Source organism: Monocercomonoides exilis (assembly GCF_001643675.1).
Source record: "Monocercomonoides exilis strain PA203 chromosome Unknown scaffold13-1861174, whole genome shotgun sequence".
Classification (NCBI taxonomy): Eukaryota; Preaxostyla; order Oxymonadida; family Polymastigidae; genus Monocercomonoides; species Monocercomonoides exilis.
This window is the reverse complement of record NW_027150558.1, coordinates 337,888-351,930: the sequence shown is the minus strand read 5'-3', so window position 1 is coordinate 351,930 and position 14,043 is coordinate 337,888. Positions and strand designations below refer to the sequence as shown.

The 14,043-nt window shown below is 40.1% G+C and overlaps 4 protein-coding genes across 4 annotated transcripts; 3 read left to right on the top strand and 1 right to left on the bottom strand.

Moving 5' to 3' along the window:
- Positions 1 to 58: 58 nt before the first annotated feature.
- Positions 59 to 6,307, top strand: MONOS_3877 (Homotypic fusion and vacuole protein sorting (HOPS) complex component Vps11A; the record flags this gene model as incomplete). The annotated part of the gene is made up of 10 exons (XM_067873903.1): positions 59 to 208; positions 290 to 319; positions 380 to 464; positions 515 to 633; positions 713 to 932; positions 1,060 to 1,256; positions 1,448 to 4,678; positions 4,811 to 4,931; positions 5,121 to 5,328; positions 5,446 to 6,307. The coding sequence occupies 10 exons, from the start codon at positions 59 to 61 to the stop codon at positions 5,906 to 5,908; spliced, it is 4,824 nt and encodes a 1,607-aa protein (XP_067730668.1). The 3' UTR covers positions 5,909 to 6,307.
- Positions 6,298 to 8,733, bottom strand: MONOS_3878 (putative protein pelota). The gene is made up of 7 exons (XM_067873904.1): positions 8,704 to 8,733; positions 8,594 to 8,639; positions 8,431 to 8,523; positions 8,318 to 8,360; positions 7,848 to 8,264; positions 7,112 to 7,676; positions 6,298 to 7,040 (listed from the first exon to the last, which is right to left on the bottom strand). The coding sequence occupies exons 2-7, from the start codon at positions 8,632 to 8,634 to the stop codon at positions 6,412 to 6,414; spliced, it is 1,788 nt and encodes a 595-aa protein (XP_067730667.1). The 5' UTR covers positions 8,635 to 8,639; positions 8,704 to 8,733; the 3' UTR covers positions 6,298 to 6,411.
- Positions 8,734 to 8,880: 147 nt separating this feature from the next.
- On the top strand, positions 8,881 to 10,426 carry MONOS_3879 (F-actin capping protein, alpha subunit). The gene is made up of 7 exons (XM_067873905.1): positions 8,881 to 9,007; positions 9,076 to 9,191; positions 9,245 to 9,334; positions 9,397 to 9,455; positions 9,522 to 9,668; positions 9,732 to 9,882; positions 9,975 to 10,426. The coding sequence occupies exons 1-7, from the start codon at positions 8,899 to 8,901 to the stop codon at positions 10,179 to 10,181; spliced, it is 879 nt and encodes a 292-aa protein (XP_067730666.1). The 5' UTR covers positions 8,881 to 8,898; the 3' UTR covers positions 10,182 to 10,426.
- A 71-nt stretch (positions 10,427 to 10,497) lies between these two features.
- MONOS_3880 (putative nucleolar MIF4G domain-containing protein 1) lies at positions 10,498 to 13,245 on the top strand. The gene is made up of 2 exons (XM_067873907.1): positions 10,498 to 11,163; positions 11,245 to 13,245. The coding sequence occupies exons 1-2, from the start codon at positions 10,533 to 10,535 to the stop codon at positions 13,023 to 13,025; spliced, it is 2,412 nt and encodes an 803-aa protein (XP_067730665.1). The 5' UTR covers positions 10,498 to 10,532; the 3' UTR covers positions 13,026 to 13,245.
- The last annotated feature ends 798 nt before the right edge of the window (positions 13,246 to 14,043 follow it).

Genomic DNA, 14,043 nt, shown 5'->3' with positions numbered 1-14,043 from the left:
TTTAGCAACACTGATTTATAATTACAAAATTGAAAAAAAAATTGACCCTTACTTTAACATGGCTCTTTCCATACCAGCATCTAGAACCTTCAATTTCTTCTCTCCACCTCATCTATTACCTATATGCGATATAGAAGGAAATGGTATACCATTTGAAGGAGTGCTTTGTGCAGATGGATTCGAGCAGTTTCTTTACTGCGGCTGTAATGTTTGTTTTTTTGTTGATGAACATTTTAATGTGAATTTCAAAAATTTCGATTCTTTACATACTATTTTCCACATAAAATAGGATGGAAAAATCATTGTCATACAGAAAGTGGTATGAAAACTTTTCTTTTTACAAATTTATTTTCATTTGACAATATTTACAAATTCAAAGGGAACAACTCTTAAATCTGTTTCATTTAAAGCTCATCCTAAGTCCATACGATATTTATGCATTGCTTCTAATGGAAAACTTCTTTGTTTGTTCATTGCATTTTATTTTCGAAAAATGATAAACATTCATTTTCAGTCACCTTTTCTGAAGAAGCAACTTCTTCAAAAATACAAATGCTTGTTTGGAAGCTATCTTCATTGGTAGAACAAAATCCTCAACCTGTTAGTGTACACCTTTTTGAAAGACCAAATGATGTTTGTCTTATTCATTTTTTATATTTACATGCTTTATTTGTACTGAATTCTCCTTTTTTTTAATTAATTAAACACATAGCCTTCACTAACTGCAGTTGCATGTTCGAGCTGGGGAAACCAAGCAGCTCTTGGATTTAGTAATGGAGATGTGATAGTTCAAAATTTAGAAAAAACAGAGCCAGCGGAGCCAACAAAAGGCAGAGACAGGCGAGACAAAGGAGAACCGAGAGAGCAAACAAGATTCACATTTTCTCCTCTTGACGGCTTTCCGACTTCAATGCGTCCACCATCTTGGACAGGTTTTTTTTTTTTTCGTTTAATACAAATAATTTCATTCACTTTGATCGTTTTTCTCTATTTCTTTTATTCTTTTTTTGACAATGTTACAACACCCTTATATTTTCAATATCTGCTCTTTCAATCCAGAGCCTCCACTGCCACCCACCTGTGAGCCCAATCCAGGAGTGTGCACGCTCTTCTTTGCAGAAGACTACGATCCACATGTTGCCAACGGTGTGTCGCCGACTGGGCAGAAGATGCCTGCGCTTGCTTTGTTTGTGGCGAACCGCATTTGCATCAGAGCACTTCAGACGACTCCGTTTGCAAGCAAAGAGTATCCTGTGGTATGAATGAAGAGGAATGAGAGAGAGAGAGAGAGAGAAAGAAAGAGAGAGTTTAAGAGAAAGAAGCGATTGATTGGATAATTTCATAACTTATTTTAAATACAACACAACATTGTTACATTCCTTTTTTTAATATATATATTTTTTCTCTTCCTCATCCTCCTTTTCTTCTTCTTCCTCCTCCTTCTCAGACCCTCGTTGACATGATGGGTGTCCCGAGTGAAGAGCGTGGGTGTGCCTCGCAGAATGGAGAGTACATGGCGTGGAACAGCCAGGGCATCCGCACCTACCTCTTCATGGCACGCGACAAGACATTCACCATCGGCAACACCTTCGCCGTCGCTGACAGAATCACAAAGTTCGCCTCCTTCCGCTCGTATTGCGTAGTCATTTCACAGAAGAACTCCCCTTCTTCATCGGCTGCTGGCATCGGCGCTGGCGCTTTGCCGTCCTCTTCCTCTTCTTCTGCCTCTTCCCTCTCATCCAGCTATCGTGGATATTCTTCTTCTTCTTCTTCTTCTTCCTCCTCTTCTTCTTCTGCCTCTTCTGCTTTGAGTGGCAGACAGGACTCTTCCACAGCATCGACAATGACAGTCATCGACACCCGCCTCAAGTTCATCGCCTTCTCCAACCCTGTCTTCCCCAACCCTCCTCCTTCTGCCCCCACCTCCACTTCCATTGCAAAAATATCTTCTTCTTCCTCTTCCTCCTCCTCTTCTTCCTCCTCTTCTTCCTCTCAGAATTCTCCTGTTTCAGTCGAATCGAAGCTGTTTGGCTCAATTGTGGATGTCATCTCTGCATTCGGCGGACTTGTTCTGCTCACACAGGCACCCGATCCTTCATCCAATGCTCATCCTTCTCCTCTTTCTTCCTCTTCCTCTTCCTCTTCCTCTTCCTCCTCCTCCTCCTCCTCTTCTTCTTCTTCAGATGCCTCCTTCCAGTCTCGTCTCTATCTCCTCTTCGAAAAGGACTTCTCTTCCAAAAAGGACGTTCTTGTCTCTCGCGAGCTCTTCGACATCGCCATCGGAATTGCCAAGCAGAAGCAGCCATCTCCCTCTCCCACCTTCCTCTCTTCTTCTCCCTCTCCTTCTTCTTCTTCCTCCTCCTCTTCTTCTTCCCTCAAGCCCCTCGACTCCTCTGTTGAAGTCGATCTCCACAGGCTGTATGCAGACTCTCTTCTCTCCAAAGGCGACGCAGCAGCTGCTGTGGCCGAGTACATCCGGACAATCGGGTTTGTTGAGCCAGGCTACCCCATCGCCCGGCTGATGGAGGCGCAGCGTGTCGATCTGCTTGCTAAGTACTTGGAGGCCCTCCACACATTCACTGAGCAGCACAACAGGCGCGTGGCGGAGGCTGGGTGTGGGGCGAATACAGTCGAAGTGATGCGGATGAAGCGGTTCCTGGCGACTCCTGACCACACCACGCTGCTTGTGAACTGCTTCACCATATTGCAGCAGCAGACAGCACTCAACTCGTTCTTGCAGAGATCGTATTCTTCTGCTTCGTCACCATCATCATCATCTTCTTCTTCTTCACTTCCTCCTCAATCAGCTGCATTGAAGAAACAACTCGAAGGATCCTCTACTCAATCATCACCAACATCATCAGCAGCAGCCTCAGCCTCCACCTTCTCCTTCGATGTAGACACAGCCATTCGTGTCTGTTTCCAAGCAGGTTTCGAGCGGCAGGCGCTGAATTTGGCAGACAAATACGGTAGAAGAGACTGGTGGCTGAGGATTGTGTTGGAAGGGCGCTTTGCAGAGGCCGGGGAAGGAGGCAGCGGGGGGAATGGAGGGGCAAGTGGGAATGAGATAGGAAGAGGAGAAGAGGGAGAGAGAGAAAGAGAGAGAGAGAGAGAAAGAGAAAGAGAAAGAATAGCGAGTGACAGAATGCCGATGTGGTTGTCTTCGTCCTCAGCCTCAGCTCTTCCGTCTGTCTCGCTGCCTCATCAGCCTTCTTCTCTGTCTGTCTCTCCGCTGGACGTGCCTTCCCTCCGCTATCAGCTGGCGCTCGAGCGGCTGGGCCAGTTTTCGGTGCAAAGAGAGTGGGAAGAGGCGATTTTGAAGTATGGCAAGCTTCTTCTGGCGAAGGAGAGGGAAAAGACGACTGAGCTGCTGGTGACAATGTGCACAACTGGTCTGCCAATCAACAAGAAAGGTGGAGCATCTTCTGCTTCTTCTTCTTCTTCTTCTGCCTCTTCAGGTGCTTCTGGAAGACAACAAGGGAAGACGCAGAGTTTTGATGGGCAGGGCAGGGCAGGCAGAGAAGGAGGGAATGAAGACGAAGAGGAGAGCGATGGAGGAGAAGCAGATGACTCGAGAAGACAGCCAGACGTGCTGCCTTATCCATCTCCCTCTCCTGCACTCTCAACAGACCCGTCTGCCACACCTTCTCCTTCTCCTTCTCCTTCTCAGTCTCCTGGGTTTAACTCATCATCATCATCATCTTCTTCTTCTTCTTCTGCTAGCAAAGCGAAGAAGAGAGGCAGCAAGAGAGGAATCACCAAAGTCGACAGTGTTCTCCATCTGTTTGTTGACCAGCCGGCGATGCAGATCCGCTTTCTGACCGAAATCCACCGTTTTGACACGAACCAGTCAAAGTTCTTTTACCACCAGATAATTGAGTCTCTTCTGAAGAACGAGGACTTGAAAGGGCGACATCTGCACAACAACCCGTTTGTTGCTGAGATCATCGCACTCAACCAGAAGAGAGAAATTATGGCTGCTTCTGCTAACTCATCTGCTTCTTCTGTTTCTTCTTCTTCTGCGTTGAATGCACATCCATCGATGGCCATGCAGCCAATGTCAACAGCGGTCTCGTCCTCTTCCTCATCCTCTTCTTCTTCTCCTCTTCTCACACTCAAACAGGCGCGGTCAGTGCTCATCCAGCAGCGGCGGGAGATGGTCAAGCAGATTCTGATGCGACACAGCAGCTGCTACGACACCCGCTCTGTGCTGGAGATATGCAGACACTACGGCTTTAGGTCAGGGGTGATGTTTCTGTATGAGAAAGGGCATATGCACCAGGAGATACTGCAGTATTACATGGATGCTGGAAGGGAGGGCGGGGAGAGGGGGAAGGGGAGGAGAGGAGGGAGAAAGGGAAGGAGAGGCGATGGAGAGGAAGAGGATGACGAAGACGACGATGATGATGAGAGTGAGAGTGAGGAGTCAGAAGAAAGCGAAGAAGAAGGAAGAGGAGGTGCTGCGAAGAAGGAGAAAGACGAAGGAGAAAGAAGATATGGGAAAAGAGGGTACAAACGAGGCAGCGGAGGAAGGATGGGCTTTGAGGATGAGCTGGATGAGTATGACGAGGAAGACGAAGATTGGGAGGAAGACGAGGAAGGAGGGGGTGTGATGACAGAGCAGGAGAGATACGAAGCACTGCTTTTGACATGTGAAGAACACGGCATCCCAAAAGAGGTGTGATAATGTTGAATCTTTTTTTTGAAATAAAAAATACGAATTATTGAACTCATCATTATGCTTATTATTTATTTGTTTATTTATTTATTTTATTGCATTTTCTTTCTTTCTTTCTCTCAATCTCGACAGGGATCACATTATGACACGCGATTGTGGAATCAGGCGCTGACGTTTCTTTCTTCCCTTCGCTCGTCCAAAGGAGAATGCACAGCCTCAATCAGAGACGAATACATCAAGCGATTCTTAGACAGTTTGATTGACCTCTTTCTTTTTCTCTTTCTTTTTTATTCATTCTTTTCATTTATTTATTCATTCAATTGATTATTTGTTTTACCTGAATAATATTTTTAACTGTTTTCTTGTGATATTTCTGTGTCATATTTAACATTCAATAAACAACCTTCCATCTCCGTTAATCTTCCCCTTTTCTCTTTCTCAGGAATTCGTGAGATCAAAGACCTTCCTCCACTCCCCGCACTCCAAATACTTGCACAGAACGAGGAGATTTCTCTCTCCACAGTCAGAAGTTACATCAAAAGCTGCATCGAAGAAGAGGAAGAGGAGATTTCGTCGCTGGCGTCGCACTGCGAAGACCTGAGGTCAGTCATTGCAAACAGAAACAGAGAAACAAGAGCATTGCAAAACACGTTTGTTAAAATAACTTAAAAATTTTAAATTTAATTTTTGATTCTATTTCAATTCAACATTCTTTTTATCTTTCTTCTATCCTTTTCTTCTCTAACCTTTTCTATTCTTTTTTTCAGCACCCAAATCTTCCAGTCCACCATCTGCGACCACTGCAAAGCGACCCTTGAGCTCCCCGTGGTGCGTTTTCTGTGTGGCCACTCGTTCCACAGCAGATGTCTGATGGACGAGACAAAATGCAACGAATGCAGCAGCCACATCAGAGACATCTCAAACAGAATGGACCAGGTGCGTCTGTCGGTGCTCGGCTCTTCTTCGACTGCTTCTTCTTCTTCTTCTTCTTCTTCTTCCTCCTCCTCTTCTTCTGCTATTGTTGGTTCTAATGCCTTTGAGGGCAAACGCCCAGAAGATGACGATGATGGCAGAAGCAAAGACTTCCAGACGTTTATGAGTGCGTGCTCGGCTGATGGATTTGATGCCATTGCAGAATATTTCGCGAAGGGCTTGTTCAACAGGATGTTGTATTCGGCACAGGAACAGGAGATATTAGACAGCAACTCTGCAAAAAGACAGCCGTTTTGAGGAGAGAAATTATAAAAAAAAGAAAAAAAGAAAATGAAAAATTGAAAGTTAATTGCATTATCCATTATGAGTTTGTAAAGAAAAAAATATGAGACTGCTGACCATCCACTTCTTCTGGCCGATTGTTTATGCGCAATGCATTTGAGCGTCATTTCTCTTTCCTTCCTTCCTTCTTTTCTTCCTCCAAAATGTTGAAGCTCCTTTTTTTTTCAATATAAAAAGTGTTCCATCTTCCTTTTTTGAGCTTTGCTTTCAGTCTGATTTGCCCTTCCATTGCACCCCTCTCATCACAAATGCTGTTTTTTTTTTATTTTTTTTAAATAAAGAAATCTATTTTCATTTTTTATTATTTCAATTCCTTCCTTTTTTTCATTGCAAAACTTAGTTCGCTTTTCTTCTCTTGTTTATTTTATTTTTTTCCCTTTCAGAATTCAACATTAACAAAAATCAACACAAAATGCAATAAAAATAAATATTTAAAATGTAAAATAACCAAAACGAACTCAAAAGCCAAAGTCATCCAATATTTCTGTCCCGATTTCTTCAGCCGAGCGCGATGGATCAACCGAATCGGACAAAAGTGCTTTTTCTCCGCCTTTCTTTCCTTTCTTATTCTGCTTCTGTTGTTTCCCGGCTCCTTCTGCTTTCCCTTTCTCTTCTTTCTTTTCTTCTCCTCCATCTCCTTCTTCTTCTTCTTCTTTGATAGCTGCGAGTTTCGCATCAGCTGTGCCACACATTGCATCCCTCAGCACCCAAATGTCTCTGCTGATGAACGCTTCCATGTCAAACTCGCTGTCAAACCAGCCAGACTCCTCTGCCCCTTCCTCCTCTCCCGCTCGGCCTTTCATTCCGTCCTTCTTCTTCTTCTTCCCGTCGTCGTATTCTTCGTTCTCTCCTTCCTCCTCAAAGCTGTCTGCCCTTTCGTCTCCGCAGCTCCACACGCCCCGCCCCCTCGCTCCTCTCCCAACAACAAACCGAAGCTCATCCAAATCTTCTTTCGACTTCTTTCGCTCTTCTTTCTCTTTGCTTCCTGCTGCCTTCGAATGTGACTCTCTTTCTGCTTCTTCCTCTTCCTCGTCTTCCTCCATTTCATACCGAAGAATCGCTGCCACTCCTCCAAGCTGGTTGAGTTCTATATTCATTTGAAAGAAAACAGAATAAAAAATCATTGAATAATTTTTTGTATCAAAAACATTAGCAAACGTTCACCAGCAGCATTCATATCCGAAAACAGATGCACTTTCCCTCCTTTGTTTCCCACGTCTCTCATCATCCTCATCAGAACAGCCCTTTTTTCCCCTTCCACCTGCCTCAGCAGCGCCTCTGACACGAGCAAATCCTTCACAGCCCCCACCGCCACGCACTTCCTCACGTGTTCCAGTCCATAGCTCACCTTCTTCGTGTCGACTGCAATCAGCCGCATCATCTCCTGCATCAGCGTCTCCTCGTGGCTCGCCTTGTTGCCTGACAGCAGCGACGCAACGGCAGGCGACGAGAGCAGCTCCTGCACAGCATGGCGATGACCTGAAGAGCAGTGCACTGCAACTATTTTGTGCTTGTTGCGGTACAAATCAGCGTTGATTGAAGTGAAAGAGAAAGAGCCGGTCGAAGGAGAAGAGCTGGTTGCGCCTTTGGAAGGCACCAGCACTTGCTTTAAGAAGTCGTCTTTCACAAAGCCGGGTGATCCGATGAGAATGTTGCCACACAAATCGTAGTTGAATGCTTTGTTCATTGCACTCAGAACTTCATAGAAAAACCTGTTTATTCCCTGAACAGCAAAGCAGTCAGTTCAGAATTGTGGTTTGCGAATAATAAGAGCACCAGCATGGTTCAATCATTATTCATTGTATTATTATTTTTAATAATAATAATAACAATTAACAATCAAAGGAAGTTATTCATCACGATAAATATACATATGCAAAATATTAAGTCACACCTTTGAATGTGAGCTCATATCACTCCCACCTTTGCTTGCGCTGCTGCCAGAACCTCCCATCCTGGTTATAAAAGTTGATGCTTTCCGAGGGATATTTGTGACAACCTTTGCTTTTTCTATTGTTACAGAGTTCTTCACCACACATACATGGGCAATTCCTTCTTGCATAACCACTATTCCAATATCTGCACTTCGCGGTGCTTCTGTGGCTTCTCGCAATCGATCAAGATATAAATCATCCCATTTGTATTTTTCAAGTACGAAATTTCTTCCAGTTTGCATCACTAAAGTGTGAGATGAACCGTTTTGGATTCCAAGTTGATGGCTGTCTCTAATAGTACCTTTTATTCGCAGTTCAAGTTCTTGTCCATTAAAGTACGAACTTGTAACAGCTATTTTTAAGAAAACTGGAACCCTCTGATGAAAAATATCAATCTAATTATTTATTTCAAAATCTTTATTTTTCAGACCTCTCCACGTGTTGCATTAGCTTGAGTTTCTAATTTGACTCTCCTATAAAAATAGTTGAATAATAATTGAAATTGTTTTAACAAATACGTTACAGAATAAGAACAAAAAAAACCTCATCGTTTTCGTCGATACGCAATCTCCAATTTGAATAAGATTGAATGCATGCCATAGATCGTCATCTGTCTCAGGTATTAAATTTACTGTTCTGTTTTTATGAATTTAAAATAAAAAATGTTCTCATTGTTTAAATATTTATTTTATTCAACAAAACAAACCCTGCTCCATTTCTTTGGATTGAACGATGCAAAATCTTCATATTTTCTATATATCATTAAATAAAAAGCACATAAACGCAAATAATTTTCTTTGTCAAAACTTTGCAAACCAATTATCCAAAAAATAAAAGAACAAAAATCAACCCAACATAATAATCTGTGAAATTTTAAGTATTTAATTTCAAAAGAAATGTAATTATCTTATTCTAATTACAATTTCAAATCGAAAAATGGATTATAATTTCAAGAGTTTTTCATAGAATTGTGATCATTTGTGATCAGCCCATATAGTTGTTAATTGTTGAATGTCTGAAGAAGGAGAGCAGCCAATTGACGAAGAAACCGACTTCCAAGAAACAATTGGGAGGTTTATTCTTTCATCTCCTCCACAGGAAGAAAATGACGTATATCAAGGTTTGAAAGTCTTTGGATATTTTTTATTGAATGAAAAATCTTTTTTTTAATTTTGATCACTATTTCAGCACTCGAAACAATTGTTGGAGATACGAGAGACCTTAGCCCTTTGAAAGAGCAGTATTTCCACCAGAGACATATTGAACAATATCAAGTTGTTACAATTCCTGAAACAAAAGAAAAAGTTTGATTCTATTTTCAAACGTTCAATTTTCAAAAAATGTTAATTTCAAAAAGATGTTAATTTGCCAATTTGGAGAGCTTGATGATACGCACTACCTTGATCCAAGAGGAAAGCGCGTTATCACATATGATCATTCAACAAAGGTTAGTTTTCTTATTACAAACAAAGAAAATGAAACTTTAATTTTATACTTGTTAAATATCAGTCCGTAACAGATGTTCAACCACTTGAAGAAGAATCTACAGCTGAACACGAACCACTTCGGTTTTGATTTTTTTTTTTTGAAAATTAAATGTTGAGTTTTTATTCAAATACTTTATGATTCCATAGCCAAGCCATTGATGATGCAATAACAAAATATGTTAGCGATCACTTCCCTGATGGCGTATGCTCTGTATTCGCAAGCGACTCAGATGATGGCGGAAAAGCAATTATTATTTGCATAAACTCCACTAAAGTTAATCCAAAATCAATGTGGTATGCAGTTTTTTAAATCATTTTACAATAAAAAAATTGGATATGTTGATTTTTTCATTTAAGGGGAGGGCAATGGAAATCTACGTGGATACTTGAACTTGGTGAAGATAAGCACCAGCTGTCTGGAGAGATGTCTGTTGCTGCACATTTCTTTGAAGCTGGAAATGTTCATCTCAACACTGAGGATAGAGCAGAGAGGAAGATAAATGCCAGCGTTTGCTTTCATATGTGCTATAATTCTATATCATTTTCTGTAACCTTCAAATATATATTGTTGTGTGTTTGCGTTTTTTTCGAATTGTTTAGGAAAACTTGGCTCAGGTTGCAAAGGATGTGAAGAATGCCATCATTTCTGAAGAGCAGAAATTCCAGCAGTCCATCGACGAATCCTTTATCCGCCTTGCTGAATCTTCTTTCAGAGCACTTCGAATGAAACTTCCTCGCTCAAAGACAAAGATTAACTGGGATGTGTTTGCATTGCAAGGAAATATGGCTAATGTGATGCCAAAGTAATAATTTGTTACAAATCTTTGAACGATATTTATGATTGATGTAAAAGGAAATTAAGAATCATAGCTTTTTTTTTAATTTATTTTAAATGTTATTCCGTTCATTTTCTTAAATAAACTTCATCTCAATTTCCTATATTTTCTTTATCCTGTTGTTCATTTTTTTGTGGACAGTGGATAAAAGTCTTTTATTTTAAAATCTTCCTTCAATTATCACGAAAATAAATGCACGTCAAACGAGGAATTTTTTCATCTTTCTGTGAATTTTTTTATCAAGAGAAGAGGTTTTCAATTTCTAAACTTTGGAGTTGCCCAAAATGTTTTTTTTAAAAAGTGATAATTAAAGATCGTCAAAATGCTTCATTCAGAAGCATTGGATCCCCAATTAACAGAAGCTGTTAAAAAGGTACGGGGATGTCTTAATCGAGCAACACCAGAAACTTTTCATATGTTTGTTCCAGATCTCATGTGGGTAATCGAAACACTTCCAACGTCTTCTTTGACGGAAAATATAACACCAGTTGTTCTTAAATTTTCTACGCAAAGTCAAACGTCATTACGAATGGTTGCAATGGCATGTGGAGTATTTGCCTTGGTACCGATTGTTAAAAATGCTGTATCACATTTAGTTGCTTCGCACCTCATGGAAACTCTTTGTAATGAAATTATTAGCATGATAACTGATGAAAAATTAAGTTCTTCGGCTGAAGATCGATTAACGCGTGCACAGCAATTGTGCGTTATCGTTGGATCTCTTTATTCTTATGGATTAATCTCTTCTGAGATTGTGAGTGATCTTATGAAAGCTATTATAGATCCAAATTTGATTCCAGGAACAGACTCAACGAGGCATCATTTCAGACCTCTTTTCCAACGAGGGGCAAATTGTTCGATGCTATTAGCTCTTGTTCAAAGTTCTTGGTGGCGAATATCAAGAGAAACAACTGTAATATCTCAAGTGGCCGCTTTATTTGTAAATGCATTGAGTTTGTAAGATAAATTTTTATATAATATATTCTTTGTGCAATCATTTTTTTTGTATATTTTTGGTCATTCGTGTTTTAAAGATTCGTCTCGTTTGGATGATAGTATTAAAAGCTCTCCAATTGATGCAGACGATGCTGCTCGCGGGCGTTTTACATCAGAGACATTGTACTCGATCTTTTCTCCCCTTGCTTCTTCAGCTTCATCGACGCGTTCATCTTCATTTGGTGAGGGAACAGTTAAAATGGAAGGAAGTGAAGGGGCACTTTCTTCTATAATGGCAATGTCAAAGAGAAAGCTGAGCAAAGAAAAGCAGAGCGCACTCACAACTGGTGTAGCAGAAGATATAAGACGTGTCCATGAATACATTTTAGCTGCGGTTGGATATGCTATAACCCCTTCATCATCTTCAACACCATCTTCTTCTCGCCAAAAGCAGGCAAGAGCTTCTTCTGGCGCTCTTCGTCCTCTCTCTGCACTCGAAGAGTCTGCATTGTCTGTTTCTCTAGCAGCTGTGCTTGATACAGAAAAGAAGGGAAGATGGTGGCTCGTTGGAAGCGCATGGGAGAAGCAGAATTACGATATGGAAAAAGTGTCTATTGGAAGCGGGAAAACTGAAGAAGAGAAAAAAGGAGAAAATAAAAAAAGAAAGTCTAAAGTGAAATCAAAAGAAGAGAAGATTACGGAAGAAACATCTGAAGATCAGGAAGGAAATGAGGATGACGAACATCGTTCATCTCTTTTGAAATCAAAAAAGATGGGCGTTGAATCATCAGAGTCACACGAAGCAGGTTCATCAGCTGATATGTCATCATTTATTCATCAGCTTGCGCGCTCTCTCCGTCTCTCCACCGCTGGAAGACGAGCTATTTTAGCAGCAACAGTGCTGGCGACTGACTGTGACGATGCAGCAGAGAGAATCATCAGACTTGGGCTAAAGGGAAGCAATGCTTTTGATATACCTTTTGTGCTTCTTGAATGCTGTGCCCAGGAGGCTGAGTGGAATCCGTTCTATGCACACACTGGAGTTAGGCTCTGCAATTCTCATCGATCACATCTGCGTTCATTCACAAATTGTCTTAGAGATACACTGAGAGAGATTGTGTCTTCTTCACTTTCATCATCCACATCTTCAGCTATTCCGCCAGATCGGCTACGAAGGATTCTGCATTCTGCTCGCTTTGCTGCTATACTCATAAGTGAAGGCCATGTTGGCATTTCCTTTCTCACACTCTCTGTGACAGCTGAGTCTGAAGCTGAAAAGTTAGATGAAGAAGATAATTCTCGGAGCAATGACTTGACTCGCAGCCTTCCTCTGACTATTCCTCAGACAAAAGAGGCTGAGCTATTCGTGGAAATGTGCTTAGCTTCTCTGGCTGCATATAGACCGATTGATGGAGCAATTGAAGCTATTCAGAGACTATCTGGCATTAACGAGAATATGGCAGCAAAGAAAAAAAAGAAGAAACCACAGAAGAAATACAAGAAAGTTGGTGAAGATGATTATGATGAATATGAGATTGATGAGGAGCTTGACGCAGAAGATGAGGAGGAAGAAAAGGAGAAGTTGCGAAGAATGTCCGAACAGATGAAGAGAGTAAAGTCATGGCTGCAGATGATGGTCCGAGAAGGGGTGCTGAAGAAGAAGCGACAGCTGGCCGATCTTATTGTTCGAATGGATGCCAGTTGGAGAGATTCTGAAGGTGATGCATCAAAAGCTATGAATGAAGATGATGAAGTCTTTGGAAAGAAGATAAAAAGAAAGAAAAATGATAACAGCTTAAATACGTCATCAGTGAAACAGCTGGTTCAAAACGCAATAACTCAAATTGAGGACGGATTAGAGGCAATGGAGATGAAATAATTGTAATCCAAAGATAATGATTAAAAAGTGATTTTTATTTGCATTTCAAATCATTTCAAATAGTTTTTATAAACCAAAAATTAATTGTCAGAGGAGACTCGTCAATACATTAGAATGGGTGTTAAAAATCTTTTTTCAGAAGAATCATGAAATCTGTGTTCAATATTTCCTTTCTTTTTATTCAAAAATAAATAAACAAATAAACAAAAAAATAAATAAATTAAATATTTAAAATGAAAAAAAGAAATTTATTCCATAAATGTTCGTTGCAATAAAAGTTGCACACCAAGTGAGACACAAAATGAGAGTCAGATGAGTATTATAATAGAACCAGTCTATTATTTGGAACCAAAAAAAATAATCTTCATCTTCCATTATCACCTGTTTTCAAATCAGTCGCATAACGTGAGAATTTAAATTTATAAATATTCCGCTGTTCGAAAAATGTTTTTTTCAGCAAACTTTCACAGAAGAACGATCTAATAATTTTTCGCTTTTTATTGCAATCAATGTTTTTCTCGTGTTTTCTTTATTTATTGCTGTTGAAAGTTTTTTTCACGAAATAAACAAAAACAACTATATTTTCCGTATTTGTTAGTTATATGTTATTCTCTGAACCATTTATTTAAGTATGTATTTAAATTTCATCGTTTTTGTTAAATCGTGCGTAATCCAGAATATGTGTTTGTTTAGTCAATTTGGTACAAAATGCTGTTATTCAAGCTTTTTCATTGAAAGAATTTGCGCTTTCAATCAACTTTTAATAATCTTTCAATTTGAATTTCATAGGTTCATTTATTAAAAAAACAAATAATATCACAAGACTATTTGTCATTATAACAATGATGCCTATTCCCTGCATTATAATTAAATTTATTTTGAGATTTGAGATAAATTTATTCTCGTTATGAGTGAAACTATTTTTTTGCATTTTGCATAAAAAAATCCGAAAAAGTCTAAAGTTACCCATTTATCTTCTATATTGGTAATTATTTTTGAAATCATATAACTTTTCGGC

Excerpts from the sequence above, each read along its gene's own strand:
- MONOS_3879 (XM_067873905.1), top strand. The coding sequence starts at position 8,899 with ATGTCTGAAGAAGGAGAGCAGCCAATTGACGAAGAAACCGACTTCCAA. Across the intron at positions 9,192-9,244 it reads TTCCTGAAACAAAAGAAAAA|ATGTTAATTTGCCAATTTGG; the intron begins GTTTGATTCTAT and ends AATTTCAAAAAG. Across the intron at positions 9,335-9,396 it reads CATATGATCATTCAACAAAG|TCCGTAACAGATGTTCAACC; the intron begins GTTAGTTTTCTT and ends GTTAAATATCAG.
- MONOS_3880 (XM_067873907.1), top strand. The coding sequence starts at position 10,533 with ATGCTTCATTCAGAAGCATTGGATCCCCAATTAACAGAAGCTGTTAAA. Across the intron at positions 11,164-11,244 it reads TTTATTTGTAAATGCATTGA|ATTCGTCTCGTTTGGATGAT; the intron begins GTTTGTAAGATA and ends CGTGTTTTAAAG.
- MONOS_3878 (XM_067873904.1), bottom strand. The coding sequence starts at position 8,634 with ATGAAGATTTTGCATCGTTCAATCCAAAGAAATGGAGCAGG. Across the intron at positions 8,524-8,593 it reads ATCCAAAGAAATGGAGCAGG|AACAGTAAATTTAATACCTG; the intron begins GTTTGTTTTGTT and ends TCATAAAAACAG. Across the intron at positions 7,677-7,847 it reads ATATGAGCTCACATTCAAAG|GGAATAAACAGGTTTTTCTA; the intron begins GTGTGACTTAAT and ends TTTGCTGTTCAG.